The sequence below is a fragment of the Rhinolophus sinicus genome, chromosome 3 (genome assembly GCF_057876585.1).
Source record: "Rhinolophus sinicus isolate RSI-liver-muscle chromosome 3, RSI-T2T, whole genome shotgun sequence".
NCBI classification, from domain to species: domain Eukaryota; kingdom Metazoa; phylum Chordata; class Mammalia; order Chiroptera; family Rhinolophidae; genus Rhinolophus; species Rhinolophus sinicus.
Genome location: NC_142503.1, coordinates 28,801,661 through 28,814,341, shown reverse-complemented (window position 1 = coordinate 28,814,341; position 12,681 = coordinate 28,801,661). Strand labels below are relative to the sequence as shown.

The 12,681-nt window shown below is 46.7% G+C and overlaps 1 protein-coding gene across 1 annotated transcript in view; it reads right to left on the bottom strand.

Annotated features, from left to right (window-relative positions):
- Positions 1–525: 525 nt before the first annotated feature.
- Positions 526–12,681, bottom strand: part of NIM1K (NIM1 serine/threonine protein kinase) — a 62,179-nt gene continuing 50,023 nt past the window's right edge. The window contains exons 3-5 of the mRNA XM_074328960.2: positions 8,510–8,778; positions 5,564–6,424; positions 526–660 (exon numbers count right to left, since the gene is read on the bottom strand). Of these exons, the coding sequence (XP_074185061.1) occupies positions 5,675–6,424; positions 8,510–8,778 (1,019 nt within the window). The 3' untranslated portion in view covers positions 526–660; positions 5,564–5,674. The remainder of the gene's footprint in view (positions 661–5,563; positions 6,425–8,509; positions 8,779–12,681) is intronic.

Here is a 12,681-nt window from a genome sequence, read left to right as displayed (position 1 = left end):
GAATGAATGTGACTTGAAGAGTTCTATCCTTCCACTTCTGTATGGAATTTGTGCACTTTCTTTTTCCACCTTTGGAGTTTTTTTGGGTTTTTTTTTTTTTTTTTTTGCTTCAAATTAAAGAATTTATTTATTGATAATAACATTTTTTTGAGTTTTGTTTATTTTTATGAACACTAAGTCTAAGACTAACACTAGACGAACTCAGATAGATCCAAACAGCTACTTTTGAGCCTCTTGTGACTTAGTTGAAACACTTCATCTGTTGTCTGCTGTTTGAAATGTCCTGAAAGAAACAGTAAAGTAGAAATCAAACGAGCAGGGAATGTAACAGGATCCTTAAATATTTGAAAGCTATGTAATCTTGACATAAAAGTGAATGCTTTGCTTGAAATTTCTAGCAACTGCTCTTAAATTGAATCATAGGTTCCTCATTTTTTTCCCTGATTGGTGGTGGAAGAAAATAGTTGACCTGTGACCTGCCCTCCTCCCATTGTAATAAAGGCAGTAATTTGATGCTGAAGATTATGAATGCCAGTCTTCATTATGTTTCTATATCAGGGCTGGAGCTTATAATAAAAAAAATTTGCATTTTAAATGTTTACAGGTAAAAACCCAGGAATTCATCTTTTACTTTGTCCAATTTCACCATTGTGCAGGCATCTATAATAAAAAAATAATAGAAGTTTTAGCGAATTAATTTTGCAAAAGCTTCCCCATGCCTCCAGGTCTTTCATATGCTGTTAAACTAGCATCGCCAACCCATCCTAGCAAAACCTTGTTGATCTTGGGGGTCTAGCTCAAGAGTTGCCTCCTCCCTAGGCTGCCTGGACTACCTTACTCAGTAGTGAGCACTTTTCAGGCTATGTATCACATTCCTTATTCAGGCTTACAAACTACAGGATCTGGTCCCTGCTCACTTCAACGCAGTACCACAGTCATCCTGCCTTCTCGTCCATTCCTCACACATGCCAAGTGTATTCCAGCCTTCAAGCATTTCATCTGTGTATCAGGAGCCCTGGGCCCCACATCAGACACCTGCCCTGCCTTCTTTCTCCTCCTGTCACAGTTGTGGCAACTCCTTCCATGCAGTCTTTGACCAGGATCTCAGAGAATATGCTAGCACTTCCCTTTGGATTCTTGGTATGTACCTTTCCAAATTGTGATTTGGGATCCCCACAGAATTCATTTCGTTCTCACAGTTTCACAGCCCAAAAGTGCAGAGGTGTTAGGTTCCCATGGGGCCACCATTGACCAATGGTCACTTACTGGTGGATAAATGCTTCCTCCTTTTAGTCCCTGGGCAGACAGTTCTGGCAAACATTCAGAAAACTGCAGAATTTTTCTATGGCCAATTCAGCGGTGTATCTTTATATTGGCTTTCCTCTGTTCTGTTGTACTCCTGTGTATCTCCTGTATCCAGGGATCATTTCCTAAATAAATGACTTGCCTACAAGTTTTTGTCTCAGGCTGTTCTGTTACGGAGAACTGAGGCTAAGACAATTGATACCCAGAATAGAATAGTCTTACAAAGCAGTCAGGCCCTCAAGAAAGGAAGTTGGAGCCGGTTTACTCATCAGTCATGGCAAACACCCCATTGCTGTTTGTAGTAGGTGGAATGATGACCCCACCCCCAGAGCTGACCAGCTCTGGACCCTGAGGCAATAAAGAATGCTCAGCATCTGGAAACTTCAGTGATGGCTGCCTACTGAAGGCAAATGTTGACAGAAAATGCTGCCATAGAACTGGACATGCTATGATAAAGGATGGTGGGGTTCTTGAATGATAGAGCCCATGTGTTATTAAATGTCAGAGGTGAGGTGGACACAATGCAATGGATGGTAAGGCTGGAATGGAAATTAGGATGCCTTGATCTGCAGGGCTTGGTAACAATGGCTAATAGATCATAGAGTTCCGAGTGACAGTTCCCTGGAGTGTTACTTGACTTGTACAACCCAAAAAAGAAAGGCAAGCTGGTAAAAAGAAGGCTGCTGTAGCCTGTTACAATGAGAAAATCATGGTCCCAGATCTAAGTTAATATACAAATCCAGTGCACAGTGAGGGGGAGGCCGGGTCTTTTTGAGAAAAAGCCCTGCTGCCACAAGTATATGCAATATACATACCCAGAGTTTTTAAGGACTGTTGGATAAAAGCTCTGAACTGAAAAGGATTCCAGGGAACCCTGAATACCATTATGGCCCTCTGTGTAGACAGGGTCTGTTGAAACCAGGTGATAGATGGAGTTCTGGCCAAAGTCTGTCTCACAAGGGGTCCCACCTTGGGGCTCTTTCCCCAGTCTCCAAGTACGAGTATATTTGGGATAAATATATTTAGACCCCTGACGTGTGGAGTAAGAGCCATTATGGGAGGAAGAGCCACATGGGAACCTTTGAAAATGTGCCATGTTAGTAAATCAGGAGCAGTCCCAAGAGGAAATGCAGCTATCAGTGTCAACATCCAAAATTTGAAAGCACACAGAGGTAAAGGGCTCCATCGTAACCTCATTCACTTCACTTACTCATCAGACTCCCCCAAAGAGCAGGTGGATAATAGAGGATGATGGCGGACTGCCATGAATTTGCCGTAACTGCCATGCTGGCTGTGGTACTAATGGGAAGCTCTGGCATTGATAGGCAGCGATTGCATTCATTCTTCCATCAGAAAGGGGGATCAAAAGCAGTTCACATTTCTCTGGGATGACCAGCAATTATTCATTGCCCATAGGCGATGTTAAATCTCCCGCTCTATGTCACAGTGTGGTCTAGAAGGACCTTGACCATTCTGCAGAAACAGCATTCAAGGTGGATTTGGCAACAGAAAGTGGCAAGTACTCCTGAGGCCCTAGTAAGATTTGTGTGCCAGCACATGGGTGAGAAACTCCCTGAAGAATCAGGGACCGGCCACCCTGAGGAAATATTTAGCGGACCAGTGACATACATACTCCTTTACGGTAAAGGACAATTTGTTGCACCTCGTACTCCTTAGCGCTGGGATAGAGGCACAGCGTTTCACAGGCATCTCGGGGTTTTGGAAGCACATATATTGTACTTGGTATATTCCTCTAACCCATTTATCAAGGCTACCAGTTTCGAATGGTTCACACACACACACACACACACACACACAAAAGATCCAGTTTCAGGCTTCTGTCCAAACTGCGCTGCTACTCTGGCTCGTACATGTGGCGGTGAAGATTACTCTGGAGTCTCTGGCAGCCTCAGCAGAAGGTTACAGCACAGCCCTGCAGGGTCCTGGAGAGCCATGCTTTCTGCAACAGAGAACTACACAGGCTCCTGGCACACTACTGAGCCCTCCTAGAGACTGAGCACCTGATTATGGGACATTAAGGGGCCAAGCAAACGGAGGTGTCGCCTCATGAGCTGGGCATTATCAGATCCACAGCCATAAATTCAGATGGCGCAGCAGTGATTTCTTATTGGGGTACATCTACTCGGGATATGGGTTTGCCTTTCCTGCCTGCGGTGTATCCTCTAATAATCAGGCTACAACAGAGAGAATATCTGACCCGTTGTCATGGTGTCTCACATAACATCACCCAAGGACCACTTTCTGCAAAGGCAGTGCGGCAATGGGCACTTGAGCAACCATGGGATCTACCCATCTGAATGTGCACCTCCACACCAGAAGCAGCCCGCATAAATAGAGCAGTGGGGTGGCTCAGCGAAGGCACCAGCTGAGGCAGTACCTGCAGGGTTGAGGTGCTGTCCTCCACGATCCAGTGTGCATGCTCTCACAATGGCTGGTAGATCTATCCCCCTATTGTTAAAATACATAGGTCTGGGGACCAATGAGTAGAAGTAGGATTGACTTCTCTCAGCATCGCAATCAGTGACCCACTAGAAGAATTTTTACTTCTCTTTCCTACAACCTAGGCTCAACTAGATGAGAAGTTTTGGTTCTGGGGGCAGGGGAATGCTTTCACTAGGGGACCCAGTAAGGGTCCAGGGAACTGGAAACTACAAACTATCACATGGTCACGTTAGGATCTCCATGCCAGTGGACAAGCAGGCAAAGAAAGGAGCTATTATCCTGGTGGAGAGATTATTGACCCTGATTATCATAAAGAGGTAAAGAGGAGTATGTCTGGAACCCAAGAGATTCACTGAAGTATCACTTGTGGGCCTCATGGTAACAGCAAGCAGGCAATTGTAGCAACCATGGCCTGACAAGGGCAAGGCAATGAAAGGCTCAGATCCTTTGATAATAAAGGTCTGGGTCAATCTAGACATGCTGAAATGCTGGCCAAAGATGAGGGAAATTTAGAATGGGTGAGGGAAGGAGGGAGGGGTGAGTCTAGCCTTAGGACCAGCTGCAGTCATGACTGTCACTTAGTGGTTTTCAAAGTGTGGTCCCTGACTAGCAACTGCAGCATAACCGAAACTCATTAGAAATACAAATTCTTGGGCCCCACCCCAGATGTACTGAATCAAAAACTCGGGGGGTGGGGCCTCAGTCTGTTTTGACAGGCCCTCCAGGTGATTCTGATGCACTAGAACTTGAGGACCACTGCTGTAGCTTGTTCTACTAATCCTGCTGCATTAAGTCCCACCCCCTAGAAGAAGATGACTAATGGACTGGGCTTAGAGCGGGAATCTGAGTCGAGCCAGTGGGGGGTTGTATCGGACAGCCCCTCAGCTACACTTCTTCCTCCAGGCACACCGCGGTGCAGTGACCGTTTCCATGCAGGCTCCTACATGACCACATCTCGTCTCAGGTCAGTGGTGTGTACCTCTTCCCACTCCAGGACTTCTCTGACACTAAGGCATGGGAAGCACAGGGAACGCATTTGGCACTCACACAGCACAATCTGGAAGTTCAGGGCAGGCAACACTGTGGGACCACTCTTGACCAGTGGTGATCAGGAGCTCATGGATAAATGTTTTCACCTTTTGTTCCTTGGGCAGATACCTGAGAAGTGTTCCCTAAGGCTCCTCAGAATCCTGCAGGACTGAACACCAGTCACCTGTAGCACTGGCCAATTCGTACTGGCTTTCCCCGTTTCTGTCCCCTGCCCTTCACGCTGCTGGCTAGGATCGCTTCCCAAATAAACTACTCTGCATGGAAGCCTTTGTCTTAGGCTCATTTGGGAAGAAGCCAGTCTATAACCCCTAGCAGCTTCCTGGAATGCTCTTTGCTTGCTTTTCGAGAGTCACTCCTGCTTCTCATTCAGATCTCAGATATCTCTTCAAATTGGCCTTCCCTAGTGATCTAATTCAAAGCAGCAAGCTTCTAATATCACATCACCCTCTTTGAATTCTCCGCATAGCATTTATCACTAATATTTTTCTTTAAAAACATTCTTTTTGTTAGTTCCTTTGTCTAGCACTAGACTATCCTGCATAGGACAGGAAGAACCTGGCTTTTTAAATTCTTTGCTGTTTCCCCTGCACCTGAAACAGTGCCTGGCACATAATAGGCACTAAGTAACTATTTCCTGGTTAAATGAATGAATGCGAGAGTTTGAGAACAAGAGAAGATCACAAATCAAGTCAGAATAGGAGCCAATAGACTTTTTTGGTGATGGGGGGACGGGGGAAATGCATACCTTAAATTTAAATTTATTTAAAAATTACAAAAATGTCTCCACCAAGTCATCCGTGAAAAATTTAAAAGCAGCAACAATGATTTTGGTTAATTACCAACAGTCTAGTGCAATTTATAAAATTGAACAAAATTTGGATGTGTGTCTTATGCTTCTGTAGACACGGGACCCTTTCTTTAGGTCCCTTCCTTTAGGGTCTGGTAGTATCATTATTGGGATACTTTCCGAAGCCTTTTTCCTTTGGACTCTATGTAAAATGATTCGATAGACTCCTGTGATGGAGCTTCGGGCATCTCTCCCTTGGTTATTTCGAATATGCTCTTCTGTAATACCCAAGTGTTCTAAAGTGCTTTTGACCTCGTTTTCTTCTTCTTTGAGGGTGCTGGTGTCTGACAAATGTTTGGGGTCCAGTTGGAAAGGTTCCAGAGGGGTGGGGTATGGCACCCCTTGCATCCATTCATTGTTCATGATGGAGTCGATGCCGTACCTCTCGGTGGGTACGGGCTGAAGGACTCCCCGAATGAGTTGGAGGCAGGGCTCAGACACGTCTGGAGGCACATTGTATGTGCCCTCGAGAATGCTCTTCTTCAGTTTGGCCACGGTCTCTGCCCGAAATGGCATGGTGCCAGTCACCATGAAGTACAGAAGCACGCCCAGGGCCCAGATATCCACGTACACGCCCACGTAGTGCTCGTCTCGGAAAAGCTCGGGCGCAGCGTAGGGGGGAGACCCGCAGAAGGTATTCAGCATTTCACCTTTTTTACTTACTGTGCTGAATCCAAAATCACCCACCTTTACACAAGTATTACTGGTATAGAATACATTTTCTGCTTTCAAGTCTCTATGAATAATTTGGTTTTCGTGCTGTGGAAGAAGACATGGGAAATTGATCATTTCCAAAGTAAAATACCAACATTAAAAAAAATACATCCGTTGCTCTAAAACAGCAAGATGGAGTAATAACAGAAATTCCATGGAAATTATTCATGCCAGCAAACCTTGAGAGCTGTCCTGTCATAACCTTTAGCCAAACACAACACCTACGTGCCTCAGACATGAAAGTTCTATTCTGTGGAGTGGGTGTTGGGGTCTGTTCCACACTTGTGGACTCAGGAAATTATGCCAGAAATAAGACCCAGATCTTTTGAATCTACATGTTCCGAAACACAATGACACAGTAACCCTTCATTTTTGAGGCCATAGACGGGTTTTCCTGGCTGAGCCAGGAAATCTCTTGACTCCGGCCAACCCCAAGAAGGCTTGGAGCACCTCCTCCTGCCATCCAACCATGCTCCTTTAGGTGGGCTCCTTTACAGAATTCAGTAGAAGGGCCGAACAAGACTATGTTTGACAAGCTTCTGGCAGCAGGGCCCACTGTGGGTTGTGAGCACATGCCCCACCCCACCCTTGCATTCTGAAGCCAGACAGACAATCTTGAGGTCCCTTGTCCTGTTCAGTCCTAAGGGCTCGGGCCTCCTGGGGTAAGAAACCAAGGTTTGGAGCCTGACAGTTTGTTTGACTCCAGGTTTAACAACACCAGCTATGTAATGTGCACATCAGTTTTCTTCTTTACAAAATGGGACACTGATGGCCACCTCGTAAGGTTGTCATGAGAACTGCATGTGACGCTGTATCTGCAGCGCTCAGCAGGGTCCTGGCACACAGTAAGCACACTCAATAATAACATTGGGAACTATGGCTATGATTCACCCTTCCTCTTTGCAGACTAGAGAGCTGGGAGAAATGTCAGGGCACACAGCTTCAGAGGACTCAGTCTGTACCCTCTACTGCTGGATTCTCTACTCTCCCACAAGATTCCTTTTCCAGGTAGAATATGGAATATTCTTTTCCCATCTGTTCTATTGCATGATATGGGTCTGGCTTGTTCCCTGGCCATGGACGATTCACCACAGTATAGGCCCCTTAAATGACAACTGGTGATACCACAGGTCAGGAACACACCTCACCATCACAACCAGGTTCTTCTCTCTTGCTCACTGGTTTTTCCTCCCCCTCTCCTCCCAACTACTATCTTGGGTCTCTCAGGTCACTAATTCCCCTGCTAATGATTTGTCCAGGAGGTCACTGATCCCCATCCTTGACCCACAACATCCACACAAAGGGGTGAACTAGAAACAGCCTCTTAACCCCCAAACAAGTGTCTCTTTTCTGCCAGTTGGACTGGGATCTGGGTAAAGAGTGCAGAGCAACCAGTGTTTTGCACTAACAGAGTCATTAAAAGGTAGTCAGGTCTGCAAGTCAACTTCCTCCTGTGTGCCCAGCAATAAGGGCAACAATAGAAAGGGCACAGAAGAACCGGCTCTTAAAGGAACTAGAGAGTGTGCTTCGCGAATCCAGATTTATCTAAAGAAATGATTGCAGAACTGAGATAAGAATGATTTAATCAATTGTTAATCTGCTGAGCACAGAGGCAGCAAGAGCTAAAGGAGTTCACCAAAGTCAAGAAAGATCGATGTGGGCTGATGTGAGATTGAACAAAATTTCAGCGACAGACAGAACTGAACTGGGTCATGAAGTGTGGATAGGATTTGTCATGCGAGATGTGTTAACAAGGGAGAGGAAATCTTTGACACAAGGTTAGGAAGGCAAGACGAAGAAGCAGCAAGGAGCCAGCTCTCTGGGTAGTGGAAGACGGGGTTGGAGAAATGGGTGTGGCCAACGAGCGGGTGGTGGTCATCCGGCTGCTCTGACTGACTCCTGCCAACTCTCCCAAGCCCAGAGGCTGCCCTATCACTGGAGAGCCCTGGGCATTGCTTCAGAGGCAAGGAGCATGATCTCCGCCGGGCTTCTGACTCTCCCAGAAGGGACTACTTTCTGCCCTTGTAGGACTAAAGCCCTCTGGGACACTTGGATGATGGAACACTAAAGCCCCATGCTCCCTTTGTGGGGGGGATGTAAGCGAGACTCGCATTCCTCACCCCCGCTCACCATGTGCTTCACGGCAGACACAATCTGGGAGAAGATGAGCTTGCTTTCTGGCTCTGAGAGCTTCCCTTCGGTGCTAATTTTGCCAAAGAGTTCCCCACCCCCTGCATACTCCATGACCAAGTGGAGCTTGGAGAGGGTCTCCACGACTTCGTAAAGGCGGATGATGTTGGGGTGGTGCAGTTTCTCCATGCTGGAGATTTCGCGGGATAGTAGCCGTTGGGTTTTCTGGTCCAACTTGGTCTTGTCCAAGATCTTAATGGCCACCTTTTCTGGGGGGGAAAAAAAAGAGTCAAAGCATATGCCAGTGTTCACAGGCTCACAGAAATTTAGACCTGGAAGGGACCTAGATCGGCCCCTTTATTTTACTAGACACACACATGAAAAGACTGTGCCCGAGCTCACAGAGCTCAGCAGCGGTGATGAGAGAGCAAAATTCTTGAGTTGAACATCAGTGCTTTTCCCTCCCTGATTATCAGTGTGTCTTCCACTCACAGGTTTTATGCCCACTTCTGCCTCCCAGCACAGGCGTCTGATGATCTTTATCCAGTTTCCTGGATAAAGTTAAAGCTCCTTTGCTCAGCAAGAAAGCTCCTCTTACCAGATCCAACCCCTCTTTTCAGCCTCTTCACCCATTACTCCTGTCCTCCATCCTTACTTCCTCCGGCACTATTTCAATCCAACTGCTACAGAAATTTTTATTGTTTCCTGAAAAGGGACTGAATATTCATGCCTGGGACCTTTCCTCTGCCTGGATCATTTCCTTTGTCTGGTTCATGCCCCTTCCCCGTTCTTTGCTCAGTTAACTCCTGGTGGTCCGTCAAGGCTAGCCTCAGAACCGACCTCTTCCAGGGAGCCTTCTGCAACACCTGTCCTTGGCAGGTCATGAAGTCCAGACTTGATGCATTCTCTGTACTACCACCTTGGCACACTGGCCTATACATGTTGACTCCTCATTGGTCTCTTCCACCTCCCTCCCTCACCGTGTGGGCTGTTGGATCTGACCGGGTCAGTGCCTAGACGCACCGTTCTCAGTGTGTGGTGTGTTGGTAAGGACATGAGGACACAGGCACTGCAGTGTACGGCCGGAGGGAGCATGAATTGGTGTGTGGTTCTGGTATTTAGGTATTGAGAGCCTTAAAAATGGTCACACACTTTGACCTAGCCATTTCACTTTTGGCAACTAACCTTACAGAAATAATATGACACATGTACAAGATTGCCTGGGTACGGTACTACTTCTGTGATACTGGTTGGGAACAGCTTAGGTGTCCAGCAGAGAGATGGCATGCTATGCAGCTATCAAAATAATGACGTTGATCTCTATTTATTGACATGAAAAGATGTTCAATATGGAACCAGTGAGGAAAAAATACAAATACCACATTTGCATAGAAAAACATCTGACGAGATATTCACCAAAATGTTTAGAATAATTATTTTATTAATAAGAGGATCATGGATGGTTTGCCTTTAAAATTGTTTTCCTTATCTGTATTTTCTGATTTTCCTATAATTACTTATGCAATCTAATTATACAGTTAATATAGATTAATTGTGTAATAAAAATGGTTAATGTTTGAAAATGAATGAATCTCTACTCCAAAGTAAACCTTCATTCAATTTTTGGTTCCAACTGGACCAGACTTTCTATTAGTTAAGAAGGATTTCCAGGCAAGTAAATGGGGAGAACAAAATCTCAGGGTGCTTGTTTGACCTACTTGGAAAACAACTGTTTTGAAGAGCTTTGGCACAGTAGTTATCCCCATGAAAATAGATGCTGCTAGTTCAAAATAGGAGTGTTATCGGTATATTAAAGTAGGTCCATGAGGGCTTCTAGAATGGAAAGAGGCAGGGTTCACTGGGGTCTGAGCAGGCCATACTGGGGAAGAAGGAGGCAAGCCATAACCGAGCAGAACCCTCGGGGCTGTAACCTCGGCCCCGGCAATGGGCCTTGCCCACTGTGTTACCCTAAACAGTCTGGTTTTGTGTAACCTATTGGGCAAGCTGTTCTTTTAATGGCTAGAACAATGAATTCCACCCTTGAATCTGGCAGATGGAGGTCTGAAGAAGAGGCCACTGCTCCTCCCTGGTCCTCCCCCAGCTCAGGCCCCGGCTTCTAAGCAAGTGGTGCCCCCGCCTGCCGCCCCTCCCTGCTGCGCCTGCGTGGCCCCTGCACACCGTTCCCCACCTTGTGAGTGCTCGAGAATCAGGTCATGCTGCAGTCATCAACCTCCCGTTAGCACAATCCTAGTTTTATTTTACTTTTTTAAAGTTTATATTTGGGTCTTTCTTAGCAAAGGCTGTGCTCCCAGAGTGGCACGTCTGGATGGCCTCACTCTAGTCCGGACCTGTCTCCTCCACTGTGTGGTAAATCAGATTACAGCCGTGCCTCACAATATACATGCATTGCCATATACAACATCTAAAAAGCCCTGGGATTCCAAATTGTCATTGAGAGACAGAAACTGCTGTGCCATGCTCTAAATCCGTTCTTCCAATAAGTGTTCAGTTGAGTACCTACTACGCATCAGGCAATGAGAAAAAACAGACACTATTCCTACAGTCCAGTGAGAAAGAGAATTTGAAAAAAGCGCTTAGTACAAATGTGGCACATGTTAGGAAGGGGTACAGAGAGGGAAACGAAAGGTTTCCCCAAGAAAGGACACAGTTGTAACCAGGAAGTGGGGAGGAAGGGCCAACACTTGGCCGTGGGAATGGCAGGTGTGTTTGAGGACCTGAGAGGAGCTGGCTATGCTGGACACACAGAATAAGGGGGAGTGGTCCCAAACCAGGCAGGGGTCAGAGAATCCAGAGCCTTGGCAGTTGTGTTAAGAAATGTAGCCTTGGGGGCCGGCTCGGTGGCTCGGGCTGTTGGAGCTCCTCCGTGCTCCTAACTCTGAAGGCTGCCGGTTTGATCCCCACCTGGGCCAGTGGGCTCTCAACCATAAGGTTGCCGGGTTCGACCTCGCAACTCCCTCAAGGGATGGTGGGCTGCGCCCCCTGCAACTAAGATTGAACACGGCACCTTGAGCTGAGCTGCTGCTGAGCTCCCAGATGGCTCAGTTGGTGGGAGCTCGTCCTCTCAACCACAAGGTTGCTGGTTGGACTCCCACAAGGATGGTGGGCTGTGCCCCCTGCAACTAACAACAGTAACTGGACCTGAGCTGAGCTGCGCCCTCCACAACAAATATTGAAAGAACAACAACTTGACTGGAAAAAAGTTCTGGAAGTACACACTGTTCCCCAATAAAGTCCTGTAAAAAAAAAAAAAAAAGAAAGAAAGAAATGTAGCCTTTATCTTTAGGGCAGTGGAAAGACATTACAAGGTTTTAAGGGAGAGTGCCATAATCTGATTTCCATTTCGGAATGAGTACTCTGGCTGCAGTGTGGGGAACGGGTAGGAGAGGAACAAGCCTGAGAGCAAGACGGTGGTTTAGGAGGTGATGCTAGCAATCCCAGAGAGAGGATCTCTTGGTAGTGGCAGGGGAGGGAGAAAGAAGTACACGGATTGGAGAAGTAAACCTGTTCTTTCTCCAAATCTGGTGGAGTCTGACACAGGTCCCACCTAGTGGGCAACACATTCCTTAAATCGGGATTTGCAAACTCAAATGTCTCTAGAGGCCAGGGGGCTACCTGGGTAGCAAGCTTAGGGTGAGACAACTGGGAAAAGTGGGGACTCTGGAGTCCTGACGAGTGCGTGCCTCATTGCAAAGGCGCAGCTGCTGCTCAACTTCAGACAATTGCTACTGTTTGGAATGTAGGCTCAGTGTTGTCAAATCTGATTTTTTTCAAGAGAAGCCAGACATCTGAATTTTATGCAAATCTTCCAATTATTAAGTGTCAGCAACTAATTCAAATTTTTAGACCTAGAATGGACCATGCAAATATGTCTGCCAGTAAGTGGTTGTTGGTTGCTCATGGGGAGGGAGCAGATATTGGAATGTAGCAAAGGCTGCCTTGAGGGGAGCTGAGACTTTCTTTCTGGACAGATGGCCAGCCTGAGTCAGCCTCACAGTGAGGGGCTGGGGGGATAGGTATCAGGCCCTCCCTCTCCTTCCTTTGATCCCCCGCAAGGGCTCCCTACAGACCAAAAGCAACTGAAACCCAGAGGACTAAGGAACACTGAATGAAGAACAGTCTGGAGGGGCAGACGGGAACACCAGGCTTGGAGA